The sequence below is a fragment of the Rattus norvegicus genome, chromosome 18, assembly GCF_036323735.1.
Source record: "Rattus norvegicus strain BN/NHsdMcwi chromosome 18, GRCr8, whole genome shotgun sequence".
Classification (NCBI taxonomy): Eukaryota; Metazoa; Chordata; class Mammalia; order Rodentia; family Muridae; genus Rattus; species Rattus norvegicus.
Genome location: NC_086036.1, coordinates 69,596,228 through 69,622,549, shown reverse-complemented (window position 1 = coordinate 69,622,549; position 26,322 = coordinate 69,596,228). Strand labels below are relative to the sequence as shown.

The 26,322-nt window shown below is 45.9% G+C and overlaps 1 protein-coding gene across 2 annotated transcripts; it reads left to right on the top strand.

The window, feature by feature from the left end:
* Positions 1-5,343: 5,343 nt before the first annotated feature.
* On the top strand, positions 5,344-26,075 carry Elac1 (elaC ribonuclease Z 1). Of its 2 annotated transcripts, NM_001107406.1 has the most exons (4): positions 6,375-6,448; positions 13,783-13,947; positions 19,102-19,566; positions 21,592-23,723. In NM_001107406.1, the coding sequence occupies exons 2-4, from the start codon at positions 13,791-13,793 to the stop codon at positions 22,056-22,058; spliced, it is 1,089 nt and encodes a 362-aa protein (NP_001100876.1). In that variant the 5' UTR covers positions 6,375-6,448; positions 13,783-13,790; the 3' UTR covers positions 22,059-23,723. The 2 variants fall into 2 exon arrangements, with proteins under 2 accessions (XP_038952860.1, NP_001100876.1); XM_039096932.2 differs by lacking the exon at positions 19,102-19,566 and having other exon boundaries at positions 5,344-6,448; positions 21,592-26,075.
* The last annotated feature ends 247 nt before the right edge of the window (positions 26,076-26,322 follow it).

Sequence of the window (26,322 nt, the reverse complement as noted above, 5' to 3'; positions counted from 1 at the left end):
TCTCTGATTTTCTATTTACCTACTTACCATCTGAGACAATAATACTACTTATTCTATTTATTTGTCTCTCCGGAACTGAGTAAGAATGCTGTGAATGCAAGCCTTTTTTCTTTCAGGTTTACAAACGCCTCAGTTTTTCCACATAGTACACTCATAACACTCTCCTGACCTCTAGGGTGTGTGGATTTCCCTTTACCCCACAAGCAAACAGTGCTGCAGCCCACAAGCTCTGTTTCAATGCTGACCCACTGTCTACCTGGAGACTGTAGTGTGGCAGCCTCGAGAATGCCTTTATCACGTCAAGAGGATGCACCCCGGCCACGAGCGCTACACTTTGAAACTGTCTTCCCTTTGAAGTTGGAAGCCAGGCTGCCATTGTGCTCTCTCAGCCAACCGCTTAGGGCAGCAGGCAGAGTATAGCAAACCCATTCCTGGGAGTCTAGGACTGTTCTAAAGGTCAGCATCAGTTCATGGCGTCCCGGAGATCTTAAGTACAAAACTGTATGCTTTCCTAACCACCATTTCTTCCTTACCTGCCTTCTCCACATCCAGTCACATCTCCATTGTATTTTGAAGATGCTCATAGCCTTGCTGGCTTCCCCCAACTCTGAGCAGACATTTCTCCTAACACCTTACTTCATACTTAATTTTCTCTTGTGTGTTTCTTCGAAAGCCCAGGCTAGCCCGGCAGATGACTCTGGATATGGGTCTACAGATACGAAACACTAAAATGATGAGAGCTATTGGTGTAGTAATTAGAATCTCTGTATTCTTTTTTTTTTCCTTTTTTTCTTTATTAACTTGAGTATTTATTTACATTACTGTCGCGCGCCCAACGTCTCGCCAGCAAGAACGACGCGCGGACACCAGGATCCTTCTGCAGCAAAGCGTTTATTACATCTTGAAGAGGAGAGACCGAGCCCCAGAATGGCGCTGCTTATATACACCCTAATGTGGCATGTCCACGCCTGATTGGTTGCTTACCCATGATCTCATTAGGCACGCCCCGGAGTGGGCAAAGACCTGGCACGAAGGCACTCTTGCACATGCGCACACAGTTAACTTCCTGAAAGAAAGTCGGCTGGCGCGGCGGAGGCCAGCGCCATCTTGTAATGGCGAAAGCTATCCCAGCTTTCCACGTGGGGCGCAGTGGAAGCCAGCGCCATCTTGTGGTGGCGAATGTTATTGCAGCCCTCTACACATTTCGATTGTTATTCCCTTTCCCGGTTTCCCGGTCAACATCCCCCTCCCCCTCCCCTCCTATATGGGTGTTCCCCTCCCCTTCCTCCCCCCATGACCGCCCTCCCCCCAACACTCACGTTCACTGGGGGTTCAGTCTTGGCAGGACCAAGGGCTTCCCCTTCCACTGGTGCTCTTACTAGGATATTCATTGCTACCTATGAGGTCGGAGTCCAGGGTCAGTCCATGTATAGTCTTTTTTTTTTTTTTTTTTTGGTTCTTTTTTTTCAGAGCTGGGGACTGAACCCAGGGTCTTGCGCTTGCTAGGCAAATGCTCTACCACTGAGCTAAATCCCCAACCCCCCATGTATAGTCTTTAGGTAGTGGCTTAGTCCCTGGAAGCTCTGGTTGCTTGGCATTGTTGTACACATGGGGTCTCGAGCCCCTTCAAGCTCTTCCAGTTCTTTCTCTGATTCCTTCAATGGGGGTCCCGTTCTCAGTTCAGTGGTTTGCTGCTGGCATTCGCCTCTGTGTTTGCTGTATTCTGGCTGTGTCTCTCAGGAGAGATCTACATCCGGTTCCTGTCTGCCTGCACTTCTTTGCTTCATCCATCTTGTCTAATTGGGTGGCTGTATATGTATGGGCCACATGTGGGGCAGGCTCTGAATGGGTGTTCCTTCTGCCTCTGTTTTAATCTTTGCCTCCCTATTCCCTTCCAAGGGTATTCTTGTTCCCCTTCTAAAGGAGTGAAGCATTCGCATTTTGATCATCCGTCTTGAGTTTCATGTGTTCTGTGCATCTAGGGTAATTCGAGCATTTGGGCTAATAGCCACTTATCAATGGAATCTCTGTATTCTTTTTTTTTTTTTTTTTTTGGTTCTTTTTTTCGGAGCTGGGGACCGAACCCAGGGCCTCGTGCTTCCTAGGTAAGCGCTCTACCACTGAGCTAAATCCCCAGCCCCGGAATCTCTGTATTCTTAATGTGCACTGTTCCCCCCCAACCCCCCCAGATGTACTGTCCCAACTCCAGGCTAGACTGTGAAGTAACTGCAGCCAGTTTGGAAGCATGCTCCTACGGAGGCACTTAAAATTAGATGGCAATTACCGAAGAGGTTTTAGGTAAGTAAGGTATAGCCACCCCACTACTGCCTTAAGACTACGAATTAATGAAAACAAATCTTAAAGCAATTATTATACATAAACAATAAACAAATAGTCCATCAACAGACTCCAAACATCCTTTATTTGTCTGCCTTGGTTTATAGTTATGGTCAGATGCTGATAAACCAGAAAGCTTAGGGCAAAACTGACTGGGATTTAGTTTCACTAAAGGTATCCTTGGATGACCGAGAATACACTGCCTGAGTTTTCCTAGTTTCATCTCTGCTGCTGTGATGGAATGTCCTGGCAAACTGCAGCTTAGGGAGGAAGGGGGTTTTATTTTTGCTCACGGTTCCAGGTTAAAGCCCGTCACTGTGCGGTAGTCACAGCTGTAGGAACCTGAAGCTAATCAGGGCACGCCTGACGTGTGGGAGCAGAGAGAAGCGAACACACACGTGTCTGTAGCACTCGGCTCGCTTTCCCTCTTCTCACATGGTCCAGGGACGGTGACACCCACTTTCGGGCTGATCTTCTTCCCACATCGATTAAGTCAATTATGATAATCAATTATGATAATCTGCCCCCCCCCGACATGCCCTCGGGCCAACCTGATCTGGACAGTAGTCATTGGGAGCTCTTCCCAGGAAGACTGGAGTCTAGAGGAGTCCACCCCAGATGAAGGCACAATCCATCTGTGAGGGCAAGTGTGTATCCTAGAACAAGAGCACTCATCTCCCGAAAACCAGTCCACCCCACAAGCTTTAGAGACTTCTCAGATCACCCTGCAGGATCAGAATTGAAATACAGATCGGTGCGTCTGTCCAATTACACACGATCCACTGATTTAATTTTTCTATTTAATTTTAAAATGAGGTAGCCACTAAGAAATAAAAAACCTGGGGAATAAAAACATTTCAATCCCTCGGGAAGCAAGTTGGGCTCCTCAGAGAGAGCCACTGATGATGGGTCATTGATCCATTGACGGCCCTGACACAGGGAAGCTGCCTGGAGCTGAGTCAACTCCTGGGACACCTCGATGGAAGAGACAACAAGGCCAGAACTGAACTGGTCTCTGAAACTCTCCAAGGTCTTCAAAATAGAATGAAACTAACATGGTGGCCAGTCAAAATTGTAGTAATGCCACTGCTTTGCCCCCACCAATCAACTAGAGGTTACCTAACCCTTCTGGAAAATTCTTCCAGCTCCGCATAAAAGGGGTCCTGTGAGCCCCTAGAATTGCTGCCATTTAAATGAATGATTGAAGAATAAACACTCCCTGAAATAATGACTAAGAGACTTCTTATATATGAGTAGATGCTTAGGCCAGAAGCTTTGCCTCTGTTTCACGACTAGAGCTCATCTAAGTCATGTCACATAGCTGCTTACCTGGTCCTCAGTTTCATATGACTGCCTTCTTCTGTGTGTGGTATGAATCTCCTGAGCCTTGAGTCTTGACTCAATCCCAGAAATCCTCTTTCTCTCCCGGAACTCCAACCTCCCTCTTTTCTTGATAGGTGAGCGTTTTTACACAGTGCAGAAGAGATTATCTCTACCCTCCCCCATTGTAGTTACACTGATTAAAATCTCCTTTTTCTGACCCCTGCTACCCCTTTGTCAAACTCCAGCTATACTATGAACTAAAAAATGAATAAATAAATAAAACACGGGCTGATTTAATTATCTTACTTTACTTAATAAATCACTTATAGTTGGCTCCACGGAAATAGTAAACAAACAAACAAAAACAAAAAGCCAAGCAGATGCAAACAATGCCCTATACGTAGTCATACATAAAGACTGGCTAAGAAAAACCAAGTATTTTGTAATTTTCATTTAGATTTATCCCTTGTCCATTTTAAGTTGGCTTATCTGTGTTGTTGTTTGTTTTGTTTTGTTTCATTTCTTTTTCTTTTTCTTATTGGTATTTTCAGACAGGGTTTTTCTGTGTAGCCCCGGATGTCCTGGAACCCGCTCTGTAGACCACACTGGCCTTCAGATCACAAAGATCAACCTGCCTCAGTCTCCCGAGAGCTGGGATTGAAGGTATGTGCAACTAACACCGGGTTTATCTATTTTCTTAAGAGTATCAAGTAGACCTTAACCTTCAGCCTGCATTCCCAAAGGTTAGGCCTTTCTTTAGAAAATACTTACATCTTGAGGACAGAGTCTAAGTTGATCCTTAAGGCTCAAGGAGATAAGCAGTAAAAGTATAAAAGTCAAGCCGTGAAGCTCACATACATTTTACCTTTTAGATTTACAGTGAAGCTAAACTACGCATGCTTGTGTATCTAAGAGGAAACAGGAAGAGGTGGTATAGATTCCTGGATCAAACCTCGGTCCATCCAGTTGCCAGCCAGGAAGGGTTCCATTCCTAGATGAGGAATTAATTGCTGGCCCATTCAGGATTGTCATTTCTGGGTAAGGGACATCACTCCCTATGGGCCAAAGGTTTTGGCTGAAAATGACTTTGAGAAAGGCACCTCTATCTGTAAAAGCACACCTTCCAAGTGTTTTAAGTCAGTAGATGAGCTTGACGGTTTGACTTTTAATAATTTTACTGGGTATCTCCTTGAGCGTTAATGATCGAGTTAGACTCTGTCCTTCCGAGGCTATCTTTACCCTGGTGGATCAGACACACGGTCCATCTGGTATGAAGCCGGGGAACTGATGCGGAATTACCCGCCAGGATCAGATACCACTGCCTGTCCCGTGCAAAGTTTAAGGACAGACACACAGAGCAGCTGAGGTTTTAACAGACTCGAATGAGCCCACGTGATGTCTAAATTTACCTATTTTAGCCTTGAAAGTTATAGAAGTTCTTCAAAAACATTATTTAGTGCAACTCTAGAATTAAAGATGGAAGACTAAAGTCTCACAGGGAGGGAAGATACAGGTCGCAAACCAGCATGAGGAAGGGAAGGCAGCAGGCAGAGTTGTCCTTGAAGACATTTATTTATAAAGCAGACCAGTAAATCAGCAGCGACGAGGCAGAGTTCCCTTTGCTGAGCTTGCCAGAGAGAGTGTGGACAGTGAGTAGGCGGGAAAAGAACGGAGAGTGCCTCTAAGATTTAGGATCAAGAGCGCACAGAGCAGCCAGAACGCACAGCTTTGGGGAATAGATTTGAGCTTAGCCTACACATTAACAGGGATGTGACCAGGGAATCAAGACAGTAAGCCATCAGCTCTCATGCATGTCTTTCAGGATGAGCCAATGGAGTTCCTTCTAACCCAACAATAGGGCATTGATAAATCTAACAGATTTCTATCTTTGGGTCTGGCACTCATCTTTTTTTTTTTTTTTTTTTTCCCAGAGGTGGGGACGGAACCGAGGGCCTCGGCTTGCTAGGCAAGCGCTCTACCACTGAGCTAAATCCCCAAACCCCTGTGGCACTCATCAAACACGAAGTAGGTCTCCGGCTATTAAAACAAGAACAGAGAACCAAGAAGAACACGCAAGCCACAGTTAGTGTTCTAGCTTCATTTCTGTTGCTGTGATAAAAGTTTACCCCTAAATAGCAAAAGGAAACAATGAGTGCGCCTTTAATCCCAGCCCTCGGAGGCAGAGGCAGACTTCAAGGATTCTCTGAGAGTTCCAGACCAACAGGTCTATGTAGCAAGTTCAAACCTAGCCACCGGCGGGCGACATTGCGGGGCACTGTCTCAAAACAAAAACAAACAAAAACGATCCTTAAATAAGAGGTTCAGAAGGCATGTGGTTAGGCTGATAATGAAGTCCGATGCCAAGTGCTTTCCTATCAAGGCACAAGCTTAAACTTTCAGGCTCTGCAGATGTAAGATTCATCCCAAAGACTGAAAACAATTACGAACACATCAGGAAAAACTCTTGTCTGGAAAACGGGACATGAAAATCAAACCAAAGGCAGAAGAGGACAGGTTTCCACTTTGGGGTCAGGAGCTCCAGCAGCACGCACTGCAGCCAGCGCGTTCCGGAGACCGAAGAGTGGGTGGGAACCCGCGACCCTCTCCTCCCCGCAGCCAGCCCGGGCGAGCGCCACCGAGCGCGGACCTCCCGCGCACCTCCGGCGCCTAGAGCGGCCTCGCCGGACCGCCGGGCGGCGCACTTCCGGCTGCGCGTCGCCACTCGCGCACTGCTGGGCCTCGGAGCCGGCCTGCGCCTCCCTCGGCTCCGGCGGGCCTCAGGGAGAGGGTGAGTGGGGCAGGACGCCCGAGGGGGGCGGGCGCGCTTCCTCGGAGCTCACAGGCCCGCGGGGCGGGCGCAGAGGTCCCGGGAGCGCCCGACAGCGAGGACGCGCCGCGCGGTGCCCGGGGCTCGCGGTGACCACAGGCCGGGCCACTCAGTCTTCGGCCCACGCAGCTCCGAAGTGAGGGGCGGCGGTGTCATCCGCCTGCAGCCTTGACCGGGAGCTGGCAGCCTGGAAACTGAGGAGCGCCGGTCTCCACTAGTCCCTCAGGTCCTGTGGGATATCCCCACGGTCAGCAGAGATTGTGATCTGCAGTCAGGCCCGAGGTGACAAGTGACAGCATTGTCAAGACTGAAATTGCGCACTATCTCGAACGTGGATCCCGGTCTTGAGAAAGCGAGCGAGCAACTGCTTTTTGGCCAAGAAGGCAGGGACTGAATGTGGTTTGCTCACTTTAAATTCCTAATTCCCCGAGCGATGCATGTCACAAAGCATACACCGTGGCTTAAATAGTTGCTCTTTGCCAGCTGACCTACTGGGAGGCTTTTGATTATTTAGTCAATTTTTTTAAGCCTTTTATTCGGGGAAAATCTCAAGCATACATGGGGAAAAAATTCCCAATTCATGATCAGGCTGGTTTGACCCCATTACCTTCTTTCCCCACTGTTGTTTTAAAGTGATTACGAAATCTACTACTCCATGTGGTAAAAGCTTGTCTATAAGACACAATGGCTGGTTTTTGGATCATAAAATCAGTCTTGTTAGCATTTCCTACTATCTATTATCTAACTAGTGTTTACATTCTCCCTGCTTTCTCTTCCCCTATCAGTTTATCCAGATCAGGAACCAAACAAGCTACACATTCTACAGTAATACCTCTTGTCTCTTGCTCTCCCGATCCCCTCTAATTTTTTTAACCCCTTGTATTTTACTAGCTGAAACACCAATTTGCGTGTCCTACATGATTTTTCCTACAGCCCGCATACTGCCTTTTCTATCTCTGGGATTCTTTAGAGAACTGGTCTTTAGCCTTTTCTGGTTCTGGCCCTACTTTCTGGCAAGAAAACGTCATGGAAGCCAACTGTGTATTTCATACTGCACCATGGGGAGTTAAATAAGATCTCGCTCCTCATTATAGACCTTTACCACAGGTAACCAGATGATTGGTCAAGGACTCAGAGAGAGGGATGCCAGCTAACAACCACAGCGGGACACTTGTCACCTTGTGGCCACATCTAATGACATAATGGAGATTGACAGTGACCATTAGTAGATGTTGGCATCAGGAAAGGAGATATTCTAGCACCGAGTCAGGCCTATTGGAAACACCTGATGCCATTTCCAGCTTCTGGAGCAGTGTGTGTGTGTGTGTGTGTGTGTGTGTGTGTGTGTGTGTGTGAAGGTGGAGTGTAGATGAGTCAAGTTTTGAAGCTTTGTGAATACTCTGTCAATGTATTGTACTGACATTTCTAATTCTGTATGTGTTTGAAATGTTTCCTTCTGTTTGTTTGTTGTTTTGTTTTTTGTTTCAAGATAGTTTCTTTAGCCCAGGTTGGCCCTCAGACTCTCAGTTCCTCTACTTTAGCCTCTCCCCCACCCCATGCCAGGATCTGAGGTATTCACCACCACATCCAGTTGACTTTTGTGGGTGTGCATGTGTATGAATGTGTGTGTACATGCGCATGGATACCGGAAGTCAGTGTCGCACGGCTTCCACACTACTCTTCACCTTAAGTTTTTGAGACAAGGTCTTTCGTTCACAGATTGTCTAACCTGGTTAGCCAGTGAGTTCCGGGGATCTGCTTGTCCGCTTCTGCCAGGCCTAGGATTATATCCGCACCCGACCGGACCCTGGTCTGTATGTGAGCACTGGGGAGCTGAGGCACGTTACTCGTCTGAGCTAGCTCCCTAGCCTCTGGAATTTTCAGTTTGGGTTTGTTTGGGTGTTTGAGGCAGGTCCTTTCTATTAGCCTTAGGTGGCCTGGAGTGTAGACCAGGTTGGTGTTGAATTTAAAGAGATCTGCCTGTCTGTGTCTTCTGAGAGTTGTGATTAAAGGCATGTGCTACCGTGCCCCACCTAAAACAAAACAAAACAAAACAAAGCAAACCGACCACAATTTGTTTTAAGTGTTCACTAATAATTTCAGGTTAGGTCCCTTGGGTTACAGTTTTCTAAGAAGGAGTTCGTGTTTATTTGTTTGTTTGTCTGTTCGCTGGGCTGGTTTGAGAGTATCTCATGGAGCTCAGTCTGGCCTTAAAATTACTACGTAGCCAAAGCTGGCTTGTTTTGTTCTCCTGGGTCCTCCTGTCCACCTTCTGAGTGAGGGGATCACAGGTGTGCACCTCCTAGCACACTTCACCAAATAGTTCTCCCACGTGACTCGGTGTCAGCGTACAAGGGAGCACACGCTCAGACTGAACATGCACCGTTCTCACAGGATCTCCTATTTAATATTTCTAGAATTGGACCTAATCGTTGGTGTTTTAAAGGACCCTGGCTAATTCTGATGTGCCCCAACAACTTGTCTAGATCCATTATTCGTTAGGGATTACACAGTGATTAATAAAGCAGGGGCAGAAGACTCAGATGGAGAGATTAGGAAGTATTATCCGTGAATGAAAATGCCCAGCCAGGAGCCCTGACTTGAGACTTTCTTCAGCTCTGGTGACATGGACTCATAGCTAAGCTGCCGTGTGCGTGTCGCCTGTCTTTTGACTCATCTTTTTCTGTAAGTCATAGCATTGCTCTTGACAAGGCAGAGGCACACTGAGAACAGCTCTTTGCCCAGTTCTGGTCAAAACTGTAAAAACGCTCATTGTCTCCATCAGTTTCTGTTGCCAGTTTTTCAGCGGAGTGGCAAACAACATGGACCAGGTTCCAGTAACAGTTACATCTCGTTCTTCCTTCTGTGTCTTACCAGCTTTTAAGTTAACTTTCTACTGTTTATCTCTACCTTGTGAAAAGTGCAAAACAGTAAGGAGGTAATTCAGTAAGCCTGTGTATGCACTCTAAACTTGTAATTGTCAAAAAGTAAGTGTAATCTAGAGGCAGAAATGTGGAGTAACTCAGGGAAGGGGTGCTAAAGTAACCTTAATGCTTGCCTGTAGATAATTACCTTGTGAGAGATGGGTGTGAAAGGTGAGGTGAGTGGGGGAGCCCTTGCCCCAAATGGAAAGGAAAACTAAATGACTGTAGTCATAAGAGCATATTTGTCCTTTTGATACTGTAAAACATCATCACTGTTAAATTCACATCAGAAATAAATAAGACATTGTTCATTATAACTGAAAACAGTCCAAAGATTTAAGTTAGCAGACGTTCTCCTGTTTATCCTCCCAGCATTCTAGAGACCCAGGAGGCTGACCATATTAATAATATGTTGTACACCCACAAACCACACTGTCTCATGTAAGTGTGGGGGCCTCAGGCATTGTTCTAAAAAATGAGGTTACACTGTGGCCAAGTATAATTTTTCTCATTGTTATTCTTGTAGTTACAGAGCACAGTGTTTATTACCTATAAAATAATATAATTTAATAGGATAATTAGCATAAGAACATAAACTGTCATTTTTCCTGTTGACATAACTGTAAATTATTTCTATATTTTAGTCCACCCAAAAGCACCATAGTAAGCATTATTGTACAGAATTTTATTTCTATAGGCCAGATTCCAGAAAACGAGAGTGCTGGGATTTGTAATCAACAGAGTCATTACTGGTAATATTTATTGTCAATTATTCTCCCACAGAGTAATAGCAACTCACCCCTCCACCATTGTGATTTGTGACTACACCCATCCCCCATTCCCCATCATTCCAGCTTTGGCGAGCTAGCTTTGGCGAGCATTCCCCATCATTCCAGCTAGCTTTGGCTAGCATTGCTCGATTGATGTGTGGGAAATCGAGTCTCTGTTCAGTTTGCATTTCTACTGGGGGGGGGGGTCGAGCACTTTTCATGCTTACTTGTATTTTGAATGTACTCTGTGATTGGTGTGTATCCTCTTTATTTTTCCCTATGTCAGTACTTTTCATTAAATGCATTTCCATAAGATAAAGTTAATATTTTATTTTATTTACTATTGTGTGTGTATGTGTACACATGAACTTGAAGGGGCACGTGTGGAGGTCAGAAGACAACTTGTGAGAGTTGATTCTCTCTTCACCATGTACATTCTAGGGACTGAACCCAACTCGTCAGGCTGTGCTACAAGCTCCCTTACTCAGTGAAGTACTTCCAACACCACACAGCCATTTAACCTCTTAAAAACAATTTCTACTTCTTTACTTGAAATTTTGAGAATTTCATACACAAGAACTGTATTTACAGTATTTCCACCCTCCCTGTCCCCTTTTTCACATTCATATATATGTATATACATATATATACACATATATACATATATACAAGTGTATACATGTATATACGGCATAAGGAATCCATTTGTGTTGCTCATGTGTACAGCTGTTTAGGGCTGACCAGTTGGGACTGGATAAGTAGTGGTGGCAGGAGCCCTGATTAGATTAAGTCCAGAGTAAATGTGCTGTGGACATAGCACAGCCATGTCATGGACCCTGTCCTCAGACTCACAGGAAAATGGCAAAGCGTGCCCCTCCCCACCCAGGGGGAGGCTCAGAGAAAGTCAAGAATGACTGTTGACCGTGCAGAAGAGTCTTGCATAGCAGCACCCCTTTGTGCCTGAAGACTGCTCTACAGAGACCACAGTTATGAGCTTAGCCTCCTCAGTCCAGCACTGCACCACAAACCCTGCCTCTTGTTCAGCTGTGTGCAACAGTCCTCTCTGGTCAGCTCTCTACATAACCTCCTGGGTTTGTCTATCAGAGAGCTCAGTCCACCCACTCCAGATTCTGTGTAAGTCTGTGTGCGTTTGCCTTCCCTCTGTTCCCTTGCCGCCCCAGTCACGTCCCTCCCTGGACCCATGCAGGACAGAGCAGATAATCTACCGGGTGGCATGTCTCTGGAGAAAACCGGTTACCCCTCCCTAAGCACCCACTGGTTGTCGCTCCTCTTCTAGGGGTGGGACTGCTTATTGCAGGCTGTGTTGAGGCAGCGTACTATTGAGACTTCTGTCACGATTAGAAGGCTCACACCAGCAGCGGGCACTGCTCCTTTTGACATCTTCCCTCAGCCTTGTAGGTGTCTACCTTTTTTTTCTGTGATTTCACTGAGTTTTGATACACAGATGTTACAAAATGCTGTACCAGGCAGTAGATGAGTTCATTTTTAAATTTCATTGTTTCTCGGCCTTTGCAAGGAAGTCCTTCCACTCCCTAGTTATATCAACATTCTCCTGATTCTCTACCCTCACGTTGGGGACAGAACCAGAGCGCCGTGCACGTTAGGCAAAGGCTCACCTATTGAACTGTATTCCCAGCACTAATATTTAGGACATCTTTTTTTCAGTTTTTTTTGTATTTAAATTTCTAACTCACATGGAACTGGTTATTCATAGGTTTCAGCTGGCCCTCATTGTTGCATGTGACACACACCTCCCATCACAGACACAGATCAGAGGTGGCACAGTGCCTAGGTCTAGTGAGAACAGTGCCAGGAGTTGGCAGACATCTGCACATTGACCAGGTCGCAGATCACTGGAAAGAGATGAGCCGCAGCTGGAGGTATACTCATGGCAGAGCACTTCTGTCTGTGCCCAGGGCCCCATGTTCGGTCTCAGGACTTGGTGGGAGAAGGGCAAAGGCAAACTGACCAACCACAAACTCTGTCTTCAAGTGAAACATACCATTTGCTGTAAAATATCAACACTGCTATACGGTACCCTGGTCCTTCCCAGGGATCAGTTGGCCACCACTTGGTAAGCATGATTGTACTATGTCTTGTTTAGATCCAAAACTAAACCCAGATGGGGCTTACTGTTTATTAGAGTTTAAAAATGTGAATTAGCCTCTCACCCTGTACTTTCGCATTTTTCCTGGACTAAGTAGCATTAGTCTGGTAAGTTGGGGAGCCAGTACTGACAGTTATAAACAAATGCTATCTGTGTTAGGAACCCCTGCTCATCCCCTGCATAAGCTGGGAAACCCCTAAGACCCTCCTTCCCCCAACCCTTTCTGTACAGAGAAAACTCCTCCAGGCTAACATGTTTCAAAACTCAGAGTGCCCCCCTGGGGGATTCAGTTTTTGATCACGTATGGACACCATCCCAGGTCCTGGCTGGCACACCATCACCCCTCACCTAAGCTCTATGAAACCCCCTTGCTTTAGCCGGGTCGTGGACTTCCCTGACCTCCACCTGTGAGATAGCGACCTTCTAGAGAGAGCTGTCTCTCTATAAACCTGCCTTTATGCTTCTGATTTGACTTCAGCTGGTTCATTTCATTGGTAAAGAAACCTATTAATTTGAATTCTTGTGATTGTGTGTACCGATGTAGAATGTTTCTTTGCCTGTATGTGTGGTGCCTGTATGTGGTCACAACCAGAGCTTCGTTCATTGCTGTGTAAGCAATTCACCCAGGATTTTCTCTCCATATGATGACATTTCTATATCATGACATATAGAATAGTTTTACTTCCTTAAAAATGTGCTTCCCTGAAGGACGGTGGAAGTGAATGCCTTTATTCCAGTACCTGAGAGTCAGAGGCAGATGGATCTCAGCCTGGACTACAGAGATAGTTCAGTACATTCATGGTTACACAAGAAACCCTGTCTTCAGAAAACAAAAACCAAAGGAAAAAAATGATTTTCCCATTAATTCTCTCCCTTGCAACACCGGCAAACACTCATCGTTCTTCTTTCTCTGTAGTTTGCCTTTTAGAGACTGTCATAGGGTTGGAATTCAACTACAGTGTTTTACCTGTAATGCCAGGGATTAAGCCCAGGGCCTTGTACATGCTGGGTAGGAGTTCTACCACTGAGCATGTGTGTGTGTGTGTGTGTGTGTGTGTGTGAGAGAGAGAGAGAGAGAGAGAGAGAGAAAGTGTGTGTGTGTGAGAGAGAGAGAGAATGTGTGTGTGTGTGTGTGTGTGAGAGAGAGAGAGAGAGAGAGAGAGAGAGAGTGTGTGTGTGTGTGTGTGTGTGTGTGCACATGAACACAGTTTGGTGACTTGTAGTTTTAGCTAGTTAAGACCATGGCTGGAGTATAGCTCAGTGGTAGAGTACCAGCACTGTTTGAAACCACCAAACAAATCGTTATCCCATGGCAGAAGCAGGTATCACTCCATGCAGAGCACATGTTCAGCAAGTAGGAAGATCCAGGTTCTATCCCCAGCACCCAAGAACCAACCAACCACAGAAAATCTCAGAGGAGCAGGCTTTTGTGCGGTGATTTTCCAATGACCCCCAGTGATGTTTCCGTTGCAGGGTGGAAGATGTCTATGGATGTGACCTTTCTTGGGACAGGAGCAGCATATCCATCGCCCACTCGGGGCGCCTCTGCCGTGGTTCTTCGGTGTGAGGGCGAGTGCTGGCTCTTCGACTGTGGGGAGGGCACACAGACCCAGCTTATGAAAAGCCAGCTTAAAGCAGGTTAGTGTGCATCCAGCTCCTCGGGAGTGTCCTCTGTTATGTGGCATGCTCTCGGCTGCCAGGAAGCTGCTGTTGAGTTACAGGCCCAAAGCTACATCCACTTCATAACTAGAACTCTGACTTGGAAGAGCGCCAAGCACCCAGCAGAGCTTGCTAAACGTCATGGACACCTTTACTTGGTTTTCACTCACCCTGTGTCAAGAGCAGGATTGATGGAGGCCTGGGCATGCAGGGGAGAGATACAGCCGGTGTAGCAGATGGGCCCTGCCCTAAAGGGTGTGTTGGCTGCATTTGTCTCTGCCAGGAAATTCCTGGGAGAGTGCAAAGGGCAGTGGTCAGGGAGGAGGATACTTCCTCTTGCTATTCAGTAGCCATCTTGCCATCTCAGACAAGTTGATCTGCAGGTTGCTGAGAGAGGAAAAGTAATTCCTAGCCTGGGAGAATTGAAGTCCAGCCTGAGGGAATGGAGTAGTCATCCAAGACCAGCACCGGGAGGGTGAATCCAGTGGTGAAAAGTCTGACTAGATTCAGGCAGACCTGGGATTTAGACCCAGCTGTAGCTCAGGCTAGACCTTAGCAGATCAGCCAGCTTAAATATGTTTCTTGTCTCAAAGAACAGGATTACAAACTCTGCCTAAAAGAGTTGTTATAAAGCAGGTGTGTGGAAGTTGCTGGGAATCCTAGCACTCAGCAAGCAGAAAGGATTGTGGGTTAGAGGCCAGCCTGAGCTACACAGGGAGAGCCTGTCTCAAAAAAGACTGCTAAAGGAAATATATTTATATATATTTCTATTTCTCTCTCTTTCTCTCTCCACATAGACATGCACGCGCACACACAGACACACACACACACACACACACACACACACACACACACACACACACACAGACACACACTCGCACATATCCTACATGGCTGCTTCCATGGCATCATTTAAATCTTTAAAAATAATTTTATTAACATATCAATTATGATGTTTTCATCATTTAAATCTCATCTAAAAGACTGTTTTCGTAGCGACATTGGTATCTGGAACTATGTTATTTATGTAGTTCGTTTCTGTGTTTGCACGTTGATGTACAGTCAGGTACGTTTAGTGACACTTATGTGCCTGGCAGATGCCAGTGAGCACTGTTGGTGGTGAACAGTGGACATTGGGGATCTCCTGCTTTTGAGGTCTTGGTAACTCAGAGCTGCTGCAGCTTATCAGAGGGTGAGGCACTTGATATTTAAAGAAACATACTTGCAGGAGCCAGGGGCCAGCCATCAGTCATAGTAATACAGGAAGCAAGGAGGTATGCGTTTTTAGATACAGCGCGAAAGAGAGGCAGTAACTGTAGAATACATGCTTAGGATGTGTAACAAGTGGGTCCAGTTCCTGGCACTGAAACCAAAGCCTGCGAAGCAAAAGAAATGGTTAGACCGGGACTCCTAACAGCATCAGCAAGCGTGATCTTAGCTCTGCTCACTGTGTTAAATGGGCCTCGGTGGTACAGCAGGGATTCAGTATGTGCACGGCCCAGGGTTTAGCCCCCAGCACTAAGGAAAGAAAATAATTGTAACTGATTTACATGTTTATGTCTGACAGGACTGGCAATTGTTAGCGATGCAACTGGCAAGTACATATCTTCGTACTTCTTATTTTCACAATGTTTATCTTTGCTAAGTTTCCATTGGCTCTCCTTGAATTACCAGTAGCCTAGGCAGGTCTTGAATTTGTGGTCTTCCTGACAGAACGCTCTCAGTAGTTGGAATAATTGGCCTATGTCACCAGGTCTGTCATTTTAAGTGTGTGTATGTGTGTATGTGTGTATGTGTGTGTGTGTGTGTGTGTGTGTGTGTGTGTGTGTGTGTGTACAAGCTAGAGTGGGAGGGAGAGAGGGAAGGGAAGAAAACAAATCGTTGAGGCTGCCATGGTGACACAGTACTGTTAGCCCAGCACTTAGGAGGTAGAAGCAGGAGGATTAGGAGTTCAAGGTTATCTTTTATGATAGAGTCAAGCCTGGGCTATAAGCCTGTTTGTCTCATACAAACAAAATTTCCTTAATTATAAAATTTTTAACATATTTTATTGAAGAAAGTATGAGTAAGAAAGCCCAAGTCTTCCTCTCTTAGCCACCTCCCCCCTCCTGTGCCTCTTTCCTTGGAGGCAGGGTTCTATGTAGTCCTGGCTGCTTTGAACTTGCTGTGTAGCCCATGACTATGAATATCAGTCCTCCCACTCTACATCCCAAGTGCTGGGGTTACAAGCATGCCCTGCTACAGTAAACTTTCTGTAGAACTGGGAGTGAACTGTGGGCTTTGTGAACAGTAGCCAAACACTATCAAGTGAGCAACATTCCCAGCTCCCATAGGTGTATACTGTGTACGTGTACATACAGATGTGAGAATGGTGTGACTGAGTGTATAGAAGTATGTGTAAGTTACATAAACGGAACCGCACTTTGACATTAGCTGCTTCTGTTAGACACACACACACACACACACACACACACACACACACACCACACAGCAGTTTAATTTCATCTTCATGTCTGACCAAGGATGCTTAGTGTTCTGCTCCTCTGTAGGTCGTGTTTCTCTACCACTTCCTGCTTCCTAGGGCAAAGGAAGTGGTGTGATTTTTACTCTTCACCTGGTAGCTTCCTCATACCTTTCATAACTGTGGTTGCTGTTCCCTGTATCTCAGAAATCACATTTCCCGAAAATGAAGTGTCTGGCCTCTTTGGGACTGATGGCTGTGGAAGTTTTCCTCCCTTTATCTGCCCCCTTCGCGTTGGGCCCAGCTGTTTGTGTCTGCTTTGGCTTTGTTTTGCAGTGTAGAGTGAGAAGGCCCAAGAGGTCTGATGTTGGCAGTTCTGTGGCCAACATTGGATCTGGACTCAGTGGCTGCTGTAGTTCTTTTTATCTCTAGAAGCCTTGGTCATGGTGAGAGGAAAATGGAAATGGGGATATTTAAGAAACATCTTTTCGGGCTGGGGATTTAGCTCAGTGGTAGAGTGCTTACCTAGGAAGCGCAAGGCCATGGGTTCGGTCCCCAGCTCCGAAAAAAAGAACCAAAAAAAAAAAAAAAAGAAACATCTTTTCATTTGAAATTAAAAAAAAAAAAAAGGAAGGCTAAGCAGAGGCCTGGGGCAGAGCTCAGTGACTGGGGGCTTGCAGAGTGGGTGTGGCAGCCTAGATACAATCCACAGCACCACACAGAAATCACCCAACAAGACCTGAGGAAGAGAGAAACAAAAGCAGCGTGTTGAAGAGTCATCTACGGCGAGAGAAGACCTTGTGAAATGAGAGATCACCTCCTTGGGTGTCTGGTGGACCCAAGTCAGCCTCTAAGTCAGCCATTGTTCTCGGCCAGTACAGCCTGGGTGTAGTCGTTCTGGGAAGACTGCTTTGAGAGCATTCGCTGTCAGACGAATCACAGTGTGATAAACTGTTCCTGTTCTTTTATGGTATCAATAAACCGCTCCCGTACTTTTATGGTATCGTATAGTTCAGATAGGTGGCCCTTGAGCCTGTTCTACTGGAAATGTGCTGGTTGTGATTGTTACTTTCAAAATGCCTGAGGTGCATCTCAGAAAATGCTTCTGTGCCATCCTGCCGTTTACCAGCAGTAAATTCGGTTTACCCTGACCTAAATTGAGTTATAACTTAAGCCAGTGTGCATGGAAAAGGCTATTGTGAAGGTTGAGAGTGGAAATAAGAGCTGGGCCCATGGGCCCTCATGTAGTGTGGTCAGTTTCTGCCTTTACTCTGCATGCCGGCTGGCCAGTATCTGAAGTGCTTGCCCTCCCTCTGTTCATCCATGTTCCCTTCCGCATCTCTTCCCAGTCCTTGTCCTGTTTGCCCTTCCCCCATGCCCTTACTGGGACACACATCTAGGTCTTGGTTGGCGAATCCTTGCCCAGGAAGGAGACCTTAGAAGGCAGCTTTAAGGTTTAGACCTAATCCAGCCAATTAGAGGCAGTAGAACATTGCACTGTGCTTTCGGGACGTATTTCTAGACTCAGAGGGAGCTGTGGGCGACAGTGTATACTTGAGGCCCATTTATTTAAGTGAGATGTCTTGGTATACTTTTAAATTTCATTTTTAAAAAGTAAGAATATATAGGAAGACATTTGGAAAGCTGTAAAACACTATAATTTGAAGATATCATGGAAAAAAACATACTGTCCCATTTAAACCATCCAGTAAAGGTAGGTTTGGGAGTTCAAACGTATTATCCCATCATTTGGCACGCTAAGGCAGGACAGTTGCCACACATTCAAGGTTGCCTGGGTAACACAGTGATTTCCAGACTACCATGGGCTATAGCATGAGATCTGTCTTAGAAAGCAACGGAGGGGTTGGGGATTTAGCTCAGTGGTAGAGCACTTGCCTAGCAAGTGCAAGGCCCTGGGTTCGGTCCCCAGCTCCAAAAAAAAAAAAAAAAAAGAAAAGAAAAAAAGAAAGAAAGAAAGCAAGCAACGGAGCAGGGCTGGGGAGATGTCTCAAGGGTAAGAGTGCATGCTGTGCGAGCACGAGGTCCTGGGTTCAAGTCCACAGTGTCCATGTAAAAAACTGGGCATGGCTGTATGGTGCCTGTAACCCTAGCATTAGTGGGTAGTCAAGGAGGCAGATCCTGGGGCTCAGCACTCAGCCAGCCCAGCCAAAATGGCGAGCTTCTGGTTTAGGGGAGACTCCATCCCAAGGTACTAGAAAGCAATAGAGTAAGACATCCAGTCTCTTCCTCTGCTCTCTGCAGGCATGTGTGTCCAACATACTCCTGTACATAGACTACACACAACACCATATACATAGACTGCACACAACACCGTGTGCACCTCTCCCACACACGTACCAATCACCCAACCATAATGAAGCCCGCTTCTCTCTTTTCTGCAGTCATGCAGCAAAATGAAAGGGATAAGTAAGTTTATAGTCACATCCGGAGTCTGTAATTTCAGCTGACTGCGCCTTATGTAAGTTGCTAGGCTTGTTTTAAGTTTCTGGTCTGTGGGGCTGAGGGTGCTCCTCAGTGGCAGCCCAGGAGTAGAGCAACTGTCCCGTCTGCACAGGTGACTCCGGCGTGGGGCTGAGGGTGGGGACGCTCAGTAAGATCTTGGTCTTTATTTCTGAAAACTCTCCTAATATATTCCTCACCTCAATCAAAAGGGAGAATCACCAAGATCTTCATCACACATCTCCATGGAGACCACTTCTTTGGCCTTCCAGGCCTCCTCTGCACCATCAGCCTGCAGAGTGGCTCTGTGGTCAGCAGGCAGCCTATTGAGATCTACGGCCCCGTCGGCCTTCGGGACTTTATCTGGAGAACCATGGAGCTCTCTCACACGGAGTTGGTTTTCCCTTATGTGGTCCACGAGCTGGTTCCTACAGCTGACCAGTGCCCTGTGGAAGAACTAAGAGAATCTGCACAAATGGATGAAGCAGACAGCTCTCCCAAAGGACAAGGACGGACTATCTTGCTAGATGCAGAGGAAAACTCCTACTGTCTGGTGGATGACGAACAGTTTGTGGTAAAAGCCTTCCGCCTCTTCCATAGAATTCCATCTTTTGGCTTTTCCGTCGTGGAAAAGAAGCGCACCGGAAAACTCAGTGCTCAGAAGCTGAGAGACCTTGGTAAGCACCTCCTTCTCTTTACCGCCCATCATCTTGTCTCGCTTTTGAAGTTACTTTTTAAATCCGTTTCTGTTTCTATTTTTGTCTGATCCAGGGTTTCACTCTGTAGCCCAGCCTGGCCTGTAACTCACTGTATAAACTCAAATTCAAACTCATGATCCTCCAGCCTCTGCCTCAAGATTGGTTGGAATTCGAAGTGTGCACAGTCTTGAGGTGTGTTTTCAATGACATCTTTGTGTGAGGTGTGGGCAAGTGCGTGCGGAGGCCAGGGGTGTCTTCCTTCCTTTTTGCTACAGGGTCTCTCGCTGGACTTGGAGCTGATGATTGTGTGCAGGCGGACTACTCAGCAAGCCCTTAGGATCCACCAATTTCTCCTCCCCCAGTGCTGGGGTTACAGATGCAAGTACCACCCCCGCTTTTCACCTGGGTGCTGGGGACCTGAACTCAGTCCTCTTGCTTAGCCAGCAAGCACTCTACCTACCAAGCCATCTCCTTGGTCCTTCAGTGACGTCTTCAGGGTAAAGCTGATTGCCAGGTCTTTAACTTACAGTGGCAGCTGACTGCCTCAAGGGCTGCTTTGTTTCCCTTGCCCTCATTCAGGGCGATGAAGTTAGTGTGGTGCTCACACTGCACCTTAACACGTTTTACACACCACAGTTCAGCATAATAGACGGAGACACACAACGGGGCCTCTGAAGAGTGGAGGCCAGGTCCATCCCACTTCCAGCCATAGAACTTCACTTGCCTGCCACGGATATCCCTGTTGGAAGGATGGTGGCGCTCTGTCTAGTTTTTAGGTGTGCAGGATGTTCCCCAACTAAGACAGTACACTATTCTAGACAATGAGGAAAAGTGATGAGGCCAAAGGTGGGGTGGTGTTGTTGCTGTTGTTGCTGTTGTTGTTGGTGGTGTTGTTGTTGTTGTGATCTCAATACTGTGGAAATACTGTTATATTTGAAACTTTAAACATGATCTCTATTGGAATGTTGGTCACATATCTGCTTGTAAGAATTATCCAGTGTTAATCTGTACTAATAGAACACTGAAAATCTGGTATTGCTATCATCTGCCAACATGATTGAGCATGCAGAATTGCCTTAAACATCCCTTGGTCTGATTTTTGTGTGTTGTGTGAGTGTGTGTGTTGTGTGTGTGGTTGTGTGTGTGTTCTGTGTGTGTGTGTGTGTGTGTGTGTGTGTGTGTGTGTGTGTGTTTGCCATAGTGTGCAGGTGGAGGTCAGAGGGCAGCTTTAGGGAGTCAGTTTTTCCTCCCACTATGTGGGTTTTAAGGATCAAATGAGGTTGTCAGGCTTGGCTGGAAGTGTCTTAAGCTGCTGCCGTCTTCCTATCTAAACGTGTGACTCCATTAACACATTTCTTCCTTAGTCAGTCAGTTCATAGACATTCGATCTAACTAGAGATTTTGATTATATGATTGTTTATATCTATGCTTTGATGTTATGATAAATAATGGTCCTCAAAATTTGTTATTCCTATGCAAAGCAGAAAATCCCAGCTGGTATCTTGAGTGCAGTGAGGTCTAAGTGTTACTTCAGAGCTTAAAAGTGAGCTTACATATGTGCTCGGAAAAGCCCTCAAACATAAAGCTATTGTTAACAACAGTCAACAATGAACTTTTCAAATGTTTAAATATCACATATCACCATTGTCTACAAGTAGTAACACATTTCTTTCAGTTTTGAAAATAATTGGATGCCTTTTAATTTTTAAAAAATTTTTATGTGTATGGGAGTTTTGTCTGCATTATGTCTGTGTACCATACATATGCCTGTCACCCTCAGAAGCCCTGGGACTGGAGCTGCGGACATGTGTGGGTTGCCATGAAGGTAGTGGGAATTGAACCCAGGTCTTCTGGAAGAGCAGCAAATGCTCGTCACTGCTGAGCCATCTCTCTCCAGGCCCCTGGATACCTTGCTAGTTGCTGGTTGCTATAAGCTGTGAAAATTGTCTCTTGGCAAATCATAATTCCATATTCTTGACATAGTGTTATCCGTTTTATCATCAGGTGTCCCACCAGGTCCTGCCTATGGGAAGCTGAAGAATGGGATTTCTGTTGTTTTGGATAATGGAGTTACAATTTCTCCCCAAGATGTCTTAAAAAAACCTATGGTTGGAAGAAAAGTCTGCATCCTGGGCGACTGTTCCGGGGTCGTGGGTGATGGGGGAGTGAAGCTGTGCTTTGAGGCAGACCTGCTGATCCATGAGGCGACTCTGGATGACTCCCAGATGGACAAGGCGAAGGAGCATGGCCACAGCACACCACAGATGGCAGCAACATTTGCAAAGCTGTGCCGTGCAAAGCGCCTCGTCCTGACTCACTTCAGCCAGAGGTACAAACCAACTGCCTTAGCCAGAGAAGGGGAGGCAGACGGCATCACGGAACTGAAAAAGCAAGCCGAGTCTGTGCTGGAGCTCCAAGAAGTGACTCTAGCGGAAGATTTTATGGTGATTGGCATTCCGATCAAGAAGTGACACGCACGCTCCCGAGTGCGTTAGTGTGGACGTGGTATGGATGTGTTACCAGACCTGCACTACAGACTCTTTTGTTTCTTAAAATTACTTTGGCCCTAACAATCCTAAAGATGGAGCTGGATTGCTGAGCTGACTCAGTAGTGAGAGGGAACGAGATTTTTTTTTTTTTTTTTTGGTTCTTTTTTTTTGGAGCTGGGGACCGAACCCAGGGCCTTGCGCTTGCTAGGCAAGCGCTCTACCACTGAGCTAAATCCCCAACCCCGGGAACAAGATTTTAAATAATGAATCATTTTTAAAAGATGAAAAAATTTAAATCATTTAAATTTAAATTTTTAAATATGAAAAGTCCTTCCTGAAGTGCAGAGGTGACAAGATAATTCATGGTGCAGGGAACTTATTTTGTGGCTGTTGCTACAGACAGCGTTCAACTCTGTGCAGTGTCGGACTTAGCGGCGCCCAGCTTAGTCGCCACTACTGATGACGTATGCAGGACTGAGGCCTCTTGGCTAAAGAAACGGTAGCAGAATTTGTACCGAATTTGCGTCCCTAATGGAGATAAATGTATGGGGGCAATACATGGGCAGTATTGGTGACACGGTGGTCTCACCGGGAGGTCAGTGCAGGTTTGGACTGAGTTTTAGCATTTTCTTCAACATCCTGGTTTCTTTTAACACACGGTCCTGGGTAGACTACTAAGAATTAGGTAATGGAATTGTTTTCCTGCGGCAGTGACGGAGGGGAGATGGTGACAGCACAGTAGTGTAGTCAGTGGGGGTCAGGGATGCCATACATGCTGCGCAGTCCTGCATAAGAATTACCTCAAAGTCCTAGGCCTGTGCAGAGACACAAATTAAAGCCTTCATTCCTTATGCGATGTGCTCGGCCAAGGTTAATGACGTAATGGGCTGCAGTAATAGATCAGCCAAGTCCTCCAATAGGAGGGGAGGGTGTGTGTGTCAGAATTAGATGCTGCAGCAGGTGTTATTTGGAAAAGTGAGTCATCGAGTGAATCTCATAGATGTGGAGAGAGACAGTCACCCCAGCCCAGGGAGAGTCTGCCTCAGGCCTAGAAGTCCTGGAGCTGTGTTGTGAGTTGAGTGTGGTGGAAGTTGGAGAGGGAGCTCCTGCTTCTGCTTCCAGAGGCTGAGTTAGGAGGTCAGAGTAGACCCGACCCTGCACTGCCGAGCTGCCTGGGTGATTCTGACAGACATAGGTACTGAACCAGCCTAGGAGAAAAAAAAATTGTCTTTTTTTTTCTATGTATTTAAATTCAGGGTATATATATATTTTATAGATTCTTATATATATATATGTTTATGTGTGGTATATTTTATGCATGCATATTTTTACATGAAAGCTGACCTCCCTCCACTATTTTCCTAAAGCAAAATAAAGATATTTTATTGGACAAACAAAAGCTAGGAGTTTATTACCAGAAAATACTCTTTTAGAAATTCTGAGGCATTATTTTGGCACAATAAAAATAATGTTGTAAGGTTGAGAAAGCATAAAGGGGCAAACAGATGGGTGCTGTAGAGGGACACTGACTACAGGCAGCTGACAAGTCCGGACCCTCGTTCTCATTATCGTTCCTACAGCAGCAAAGAGTCTTTCGAAGCGTGAGACTAATGCACTTTTAGAGCTGTGTTATTTAATGATGTCTTTAACTCGGAGTACTGAGGCCGTTTCCTGTGGGCAGAAGTAAAATGGACACATGACTCTTGATTCCAAATCTCTGTCTCTGAGTAGTTCCTCCTCTCTAGTTCTCGCTGTGGTAAAGAGCGTCTTAGCATGGTGGCTGAAGCCACTGCCTTGCTACTCACAAGGCTAAGGCAGGGAAATAGGAGGCTGGGCTGTGTCTTTAAAAAAAGACAGAAAAAGTAAATGTGACTTCTAACATATCCTCACATTCATTCACATTCTTCACCACCACACAGGAGTGTCCTGCTTCATTACTCTATTAGGATATGACGTCATCAACTTTAAAAACCTAAGTCCTGGGCTGGAGAGATGGCTCAGCGGTTAAGAGCACCGACTGCTCTTCCAGAGGTCCAGGGTTCAATTCCCAGCAACCACATGGTGGCTCACAACCATTTATAATGGGATCCAATGGTCTCTTCTGGTGTGTCTGAAGACAGCTACAGTGTACTCACATAAAATAAATAAATCTTTAAAAAACAAACAAACTAAGTCCTACCCTCTCTTTCACCTCTCCCTGTTTTTAACAAGGTCTCACTGTGTAGCCCAAGCCGGCCTGAAGCTTAAAGTACTCCTGCTTAAGAGCTGGGGTTATAAACAGAGTTTATATTCTGCTCATAATGCTTTGAATATTTCTTCCCCAAGAAAATGTTATAGTTTTTAGCCTGGTGTAGAGCACTTGCTTAATTTTGACTTGTAGTATAAAAAGGAAAGATGATTTTTGCCTCGAACTGCAAATGGCTTTATTATGCCTTTAAGTTAATATAGATAATTCAACTCTTTTCCCCTGAATATGTCAGCTTAAAATTTTGCTACTTTTTCCTTTTATTAATGAAATAAGAATCTTCTTCCAATGTGTCAGTCCCAGTGGACAGTGATGGTACTTTATCTCACAAAGGTATATGTTTACAGTGAAATTACTAGATCCCACTTTACTGCTAGATTTGAAGGCTACTGAAATGGAAATAATAGGAGTATTGACCCCCTTCTTTCTCATTCTTCTCTTTTCCTTGGAGATTGGGGTCTCATGTAGCCCAGGCTAGCCTTGAACTTGCTATGTAGCCAAGGATGACCCTGACCTCGTGATGCTTTTGCCTCCACCTCCAGAATGTGAGGTAACTGTCTGATGTCACCATGCTAGGTCTACGTAGTTCTGAGGATGGAGCCCAGGACTCTGCCTGCCAAGATTGCAGCGCTCGAGTATGGGGGGCTTTTGTTCAGTTTGTCTTTTTAGGGGATTCTAAAAAGGAAGCCCTGGTCGCAAGAACTAAGTCTAAGGGGATACTGTGGATAATAGTGTGTGATTTTTCTTTTCTTCTGTGTGCAAAACCAAAAAACAACGATTTAAGCACGTTACATTTTAAAAGGCAGGAGAAGTGGCTGGGAATGTAGCTTGGGTAGAGCAGTGGTTAGCTTGAGCCAGGCGTCTTGATCCCCAGTGTCTCCTCTTGAAGAGGAGATCATGAATGGTTAAGAGTGGATTCAAATTTAAGAATGTATGGAAATGTAATAATGAAACTCATTCTGTACAATTGACACATATTAATAATTTTTTTAAAGTGGAGAAAGAAGCTGTGGGAGAAGGGGCAAGAAGTTTGGGGAGGCAAGACAGGTTGCCACTCCTGTTGGTGGCCTCATGAGTCACCAGTACACTGGATGTTCTGACGAAGTGTATGTATATATTCATTTAGTATAGCAGTTACGTTATAGAAACCCAAACATACAGATAAAGCCCTCCTCTGGGTAACTGGTCGTTTCCACATAGACACTCCAGGTAGCTGACAGTTCGAGTCTTTGTAATATTCCTGTCCATCATCTGAACTGCAGCCAGAGTGGCTTTTTCCCAAGATGTAAATTTTTGCCATCTCTCCCTGGCTTGAAACTCGGTAGCGGTCTGTCTTTACCTCTCTAACCAATCTTACTCTCCAGTGCTACTCAAGCTTGCAGCCCCAGCCTCAGGGTCTTCTGGTGTCACAGAGCCTTCCAGTGGCCTGCCTCCTTCCCATGAAATGGCATTTGCCACTCCCCAAGTCAGCCTAGTGAACCTTTGTCTTAGCTCTGCTTCCAGGCCTGGTAGAAGCCTGCCTGCCTGCCTGCCTGCCTGCCCAGCTCCTGCTAGGTAGTGCCCTTCTCAGCCCCTCGACCCGTCTTCCTGCCCCTTGTCGGTCACAGCTTCATTCTGCCTCTGTATGCGATGTCTTTCCTCCTTGTCTGTAAGCCACACAAGGGCAGAGCTCTGTCTGCTTCTGCTCCCCTTTATGACTAACTCGGTGCCTGGAACACCAAAGGCGTTCAATAAAGAGTGTTGACTGGATCATATTTCCTTGTCCTGTGATTTTGTTAGTATCTAGTCCTTTGTCATCCAATGGATCCCCTCATTCAGGTTAAAAAAACGCAGAATAGGCAGACCTGACCTCTGGCCGAGGAGGAAGAGCAGGAGGCCTGCCTGTGACCTCGGTGGGCAAATCCTTATAAATTAACAGTTTGAAACTTTAGTTTGCTGTTGCTAAGATATGGAAGCAAAACTCTAGAGTCAGGGAAAAGATTAGAAAAAGATTTTCTCTAC

Coding starts and splice junctions, on each gene's coding strand:
- Elac1 (NM_001107406.1), top strand. CDS start 13,791: ATGTCTATGGATGTGACCTTTCTTGGGACAGGAGCAGCATATCCATCG. Junction 13,948..19,101: donor GAAAAGCCAGCTTAAAGCAG/GTTAGTGTGCAT, acceptor CTCAATCAAAAG/GGAGAATCACCAAGATCTTC. Junction 19,567..21,591: donor TCAGAAGCTGAGAGACCTTG/GTAAGCACCTCC, acceptor TTTTATCATCAG/GTGTCCCACCAGGTCCTGCC.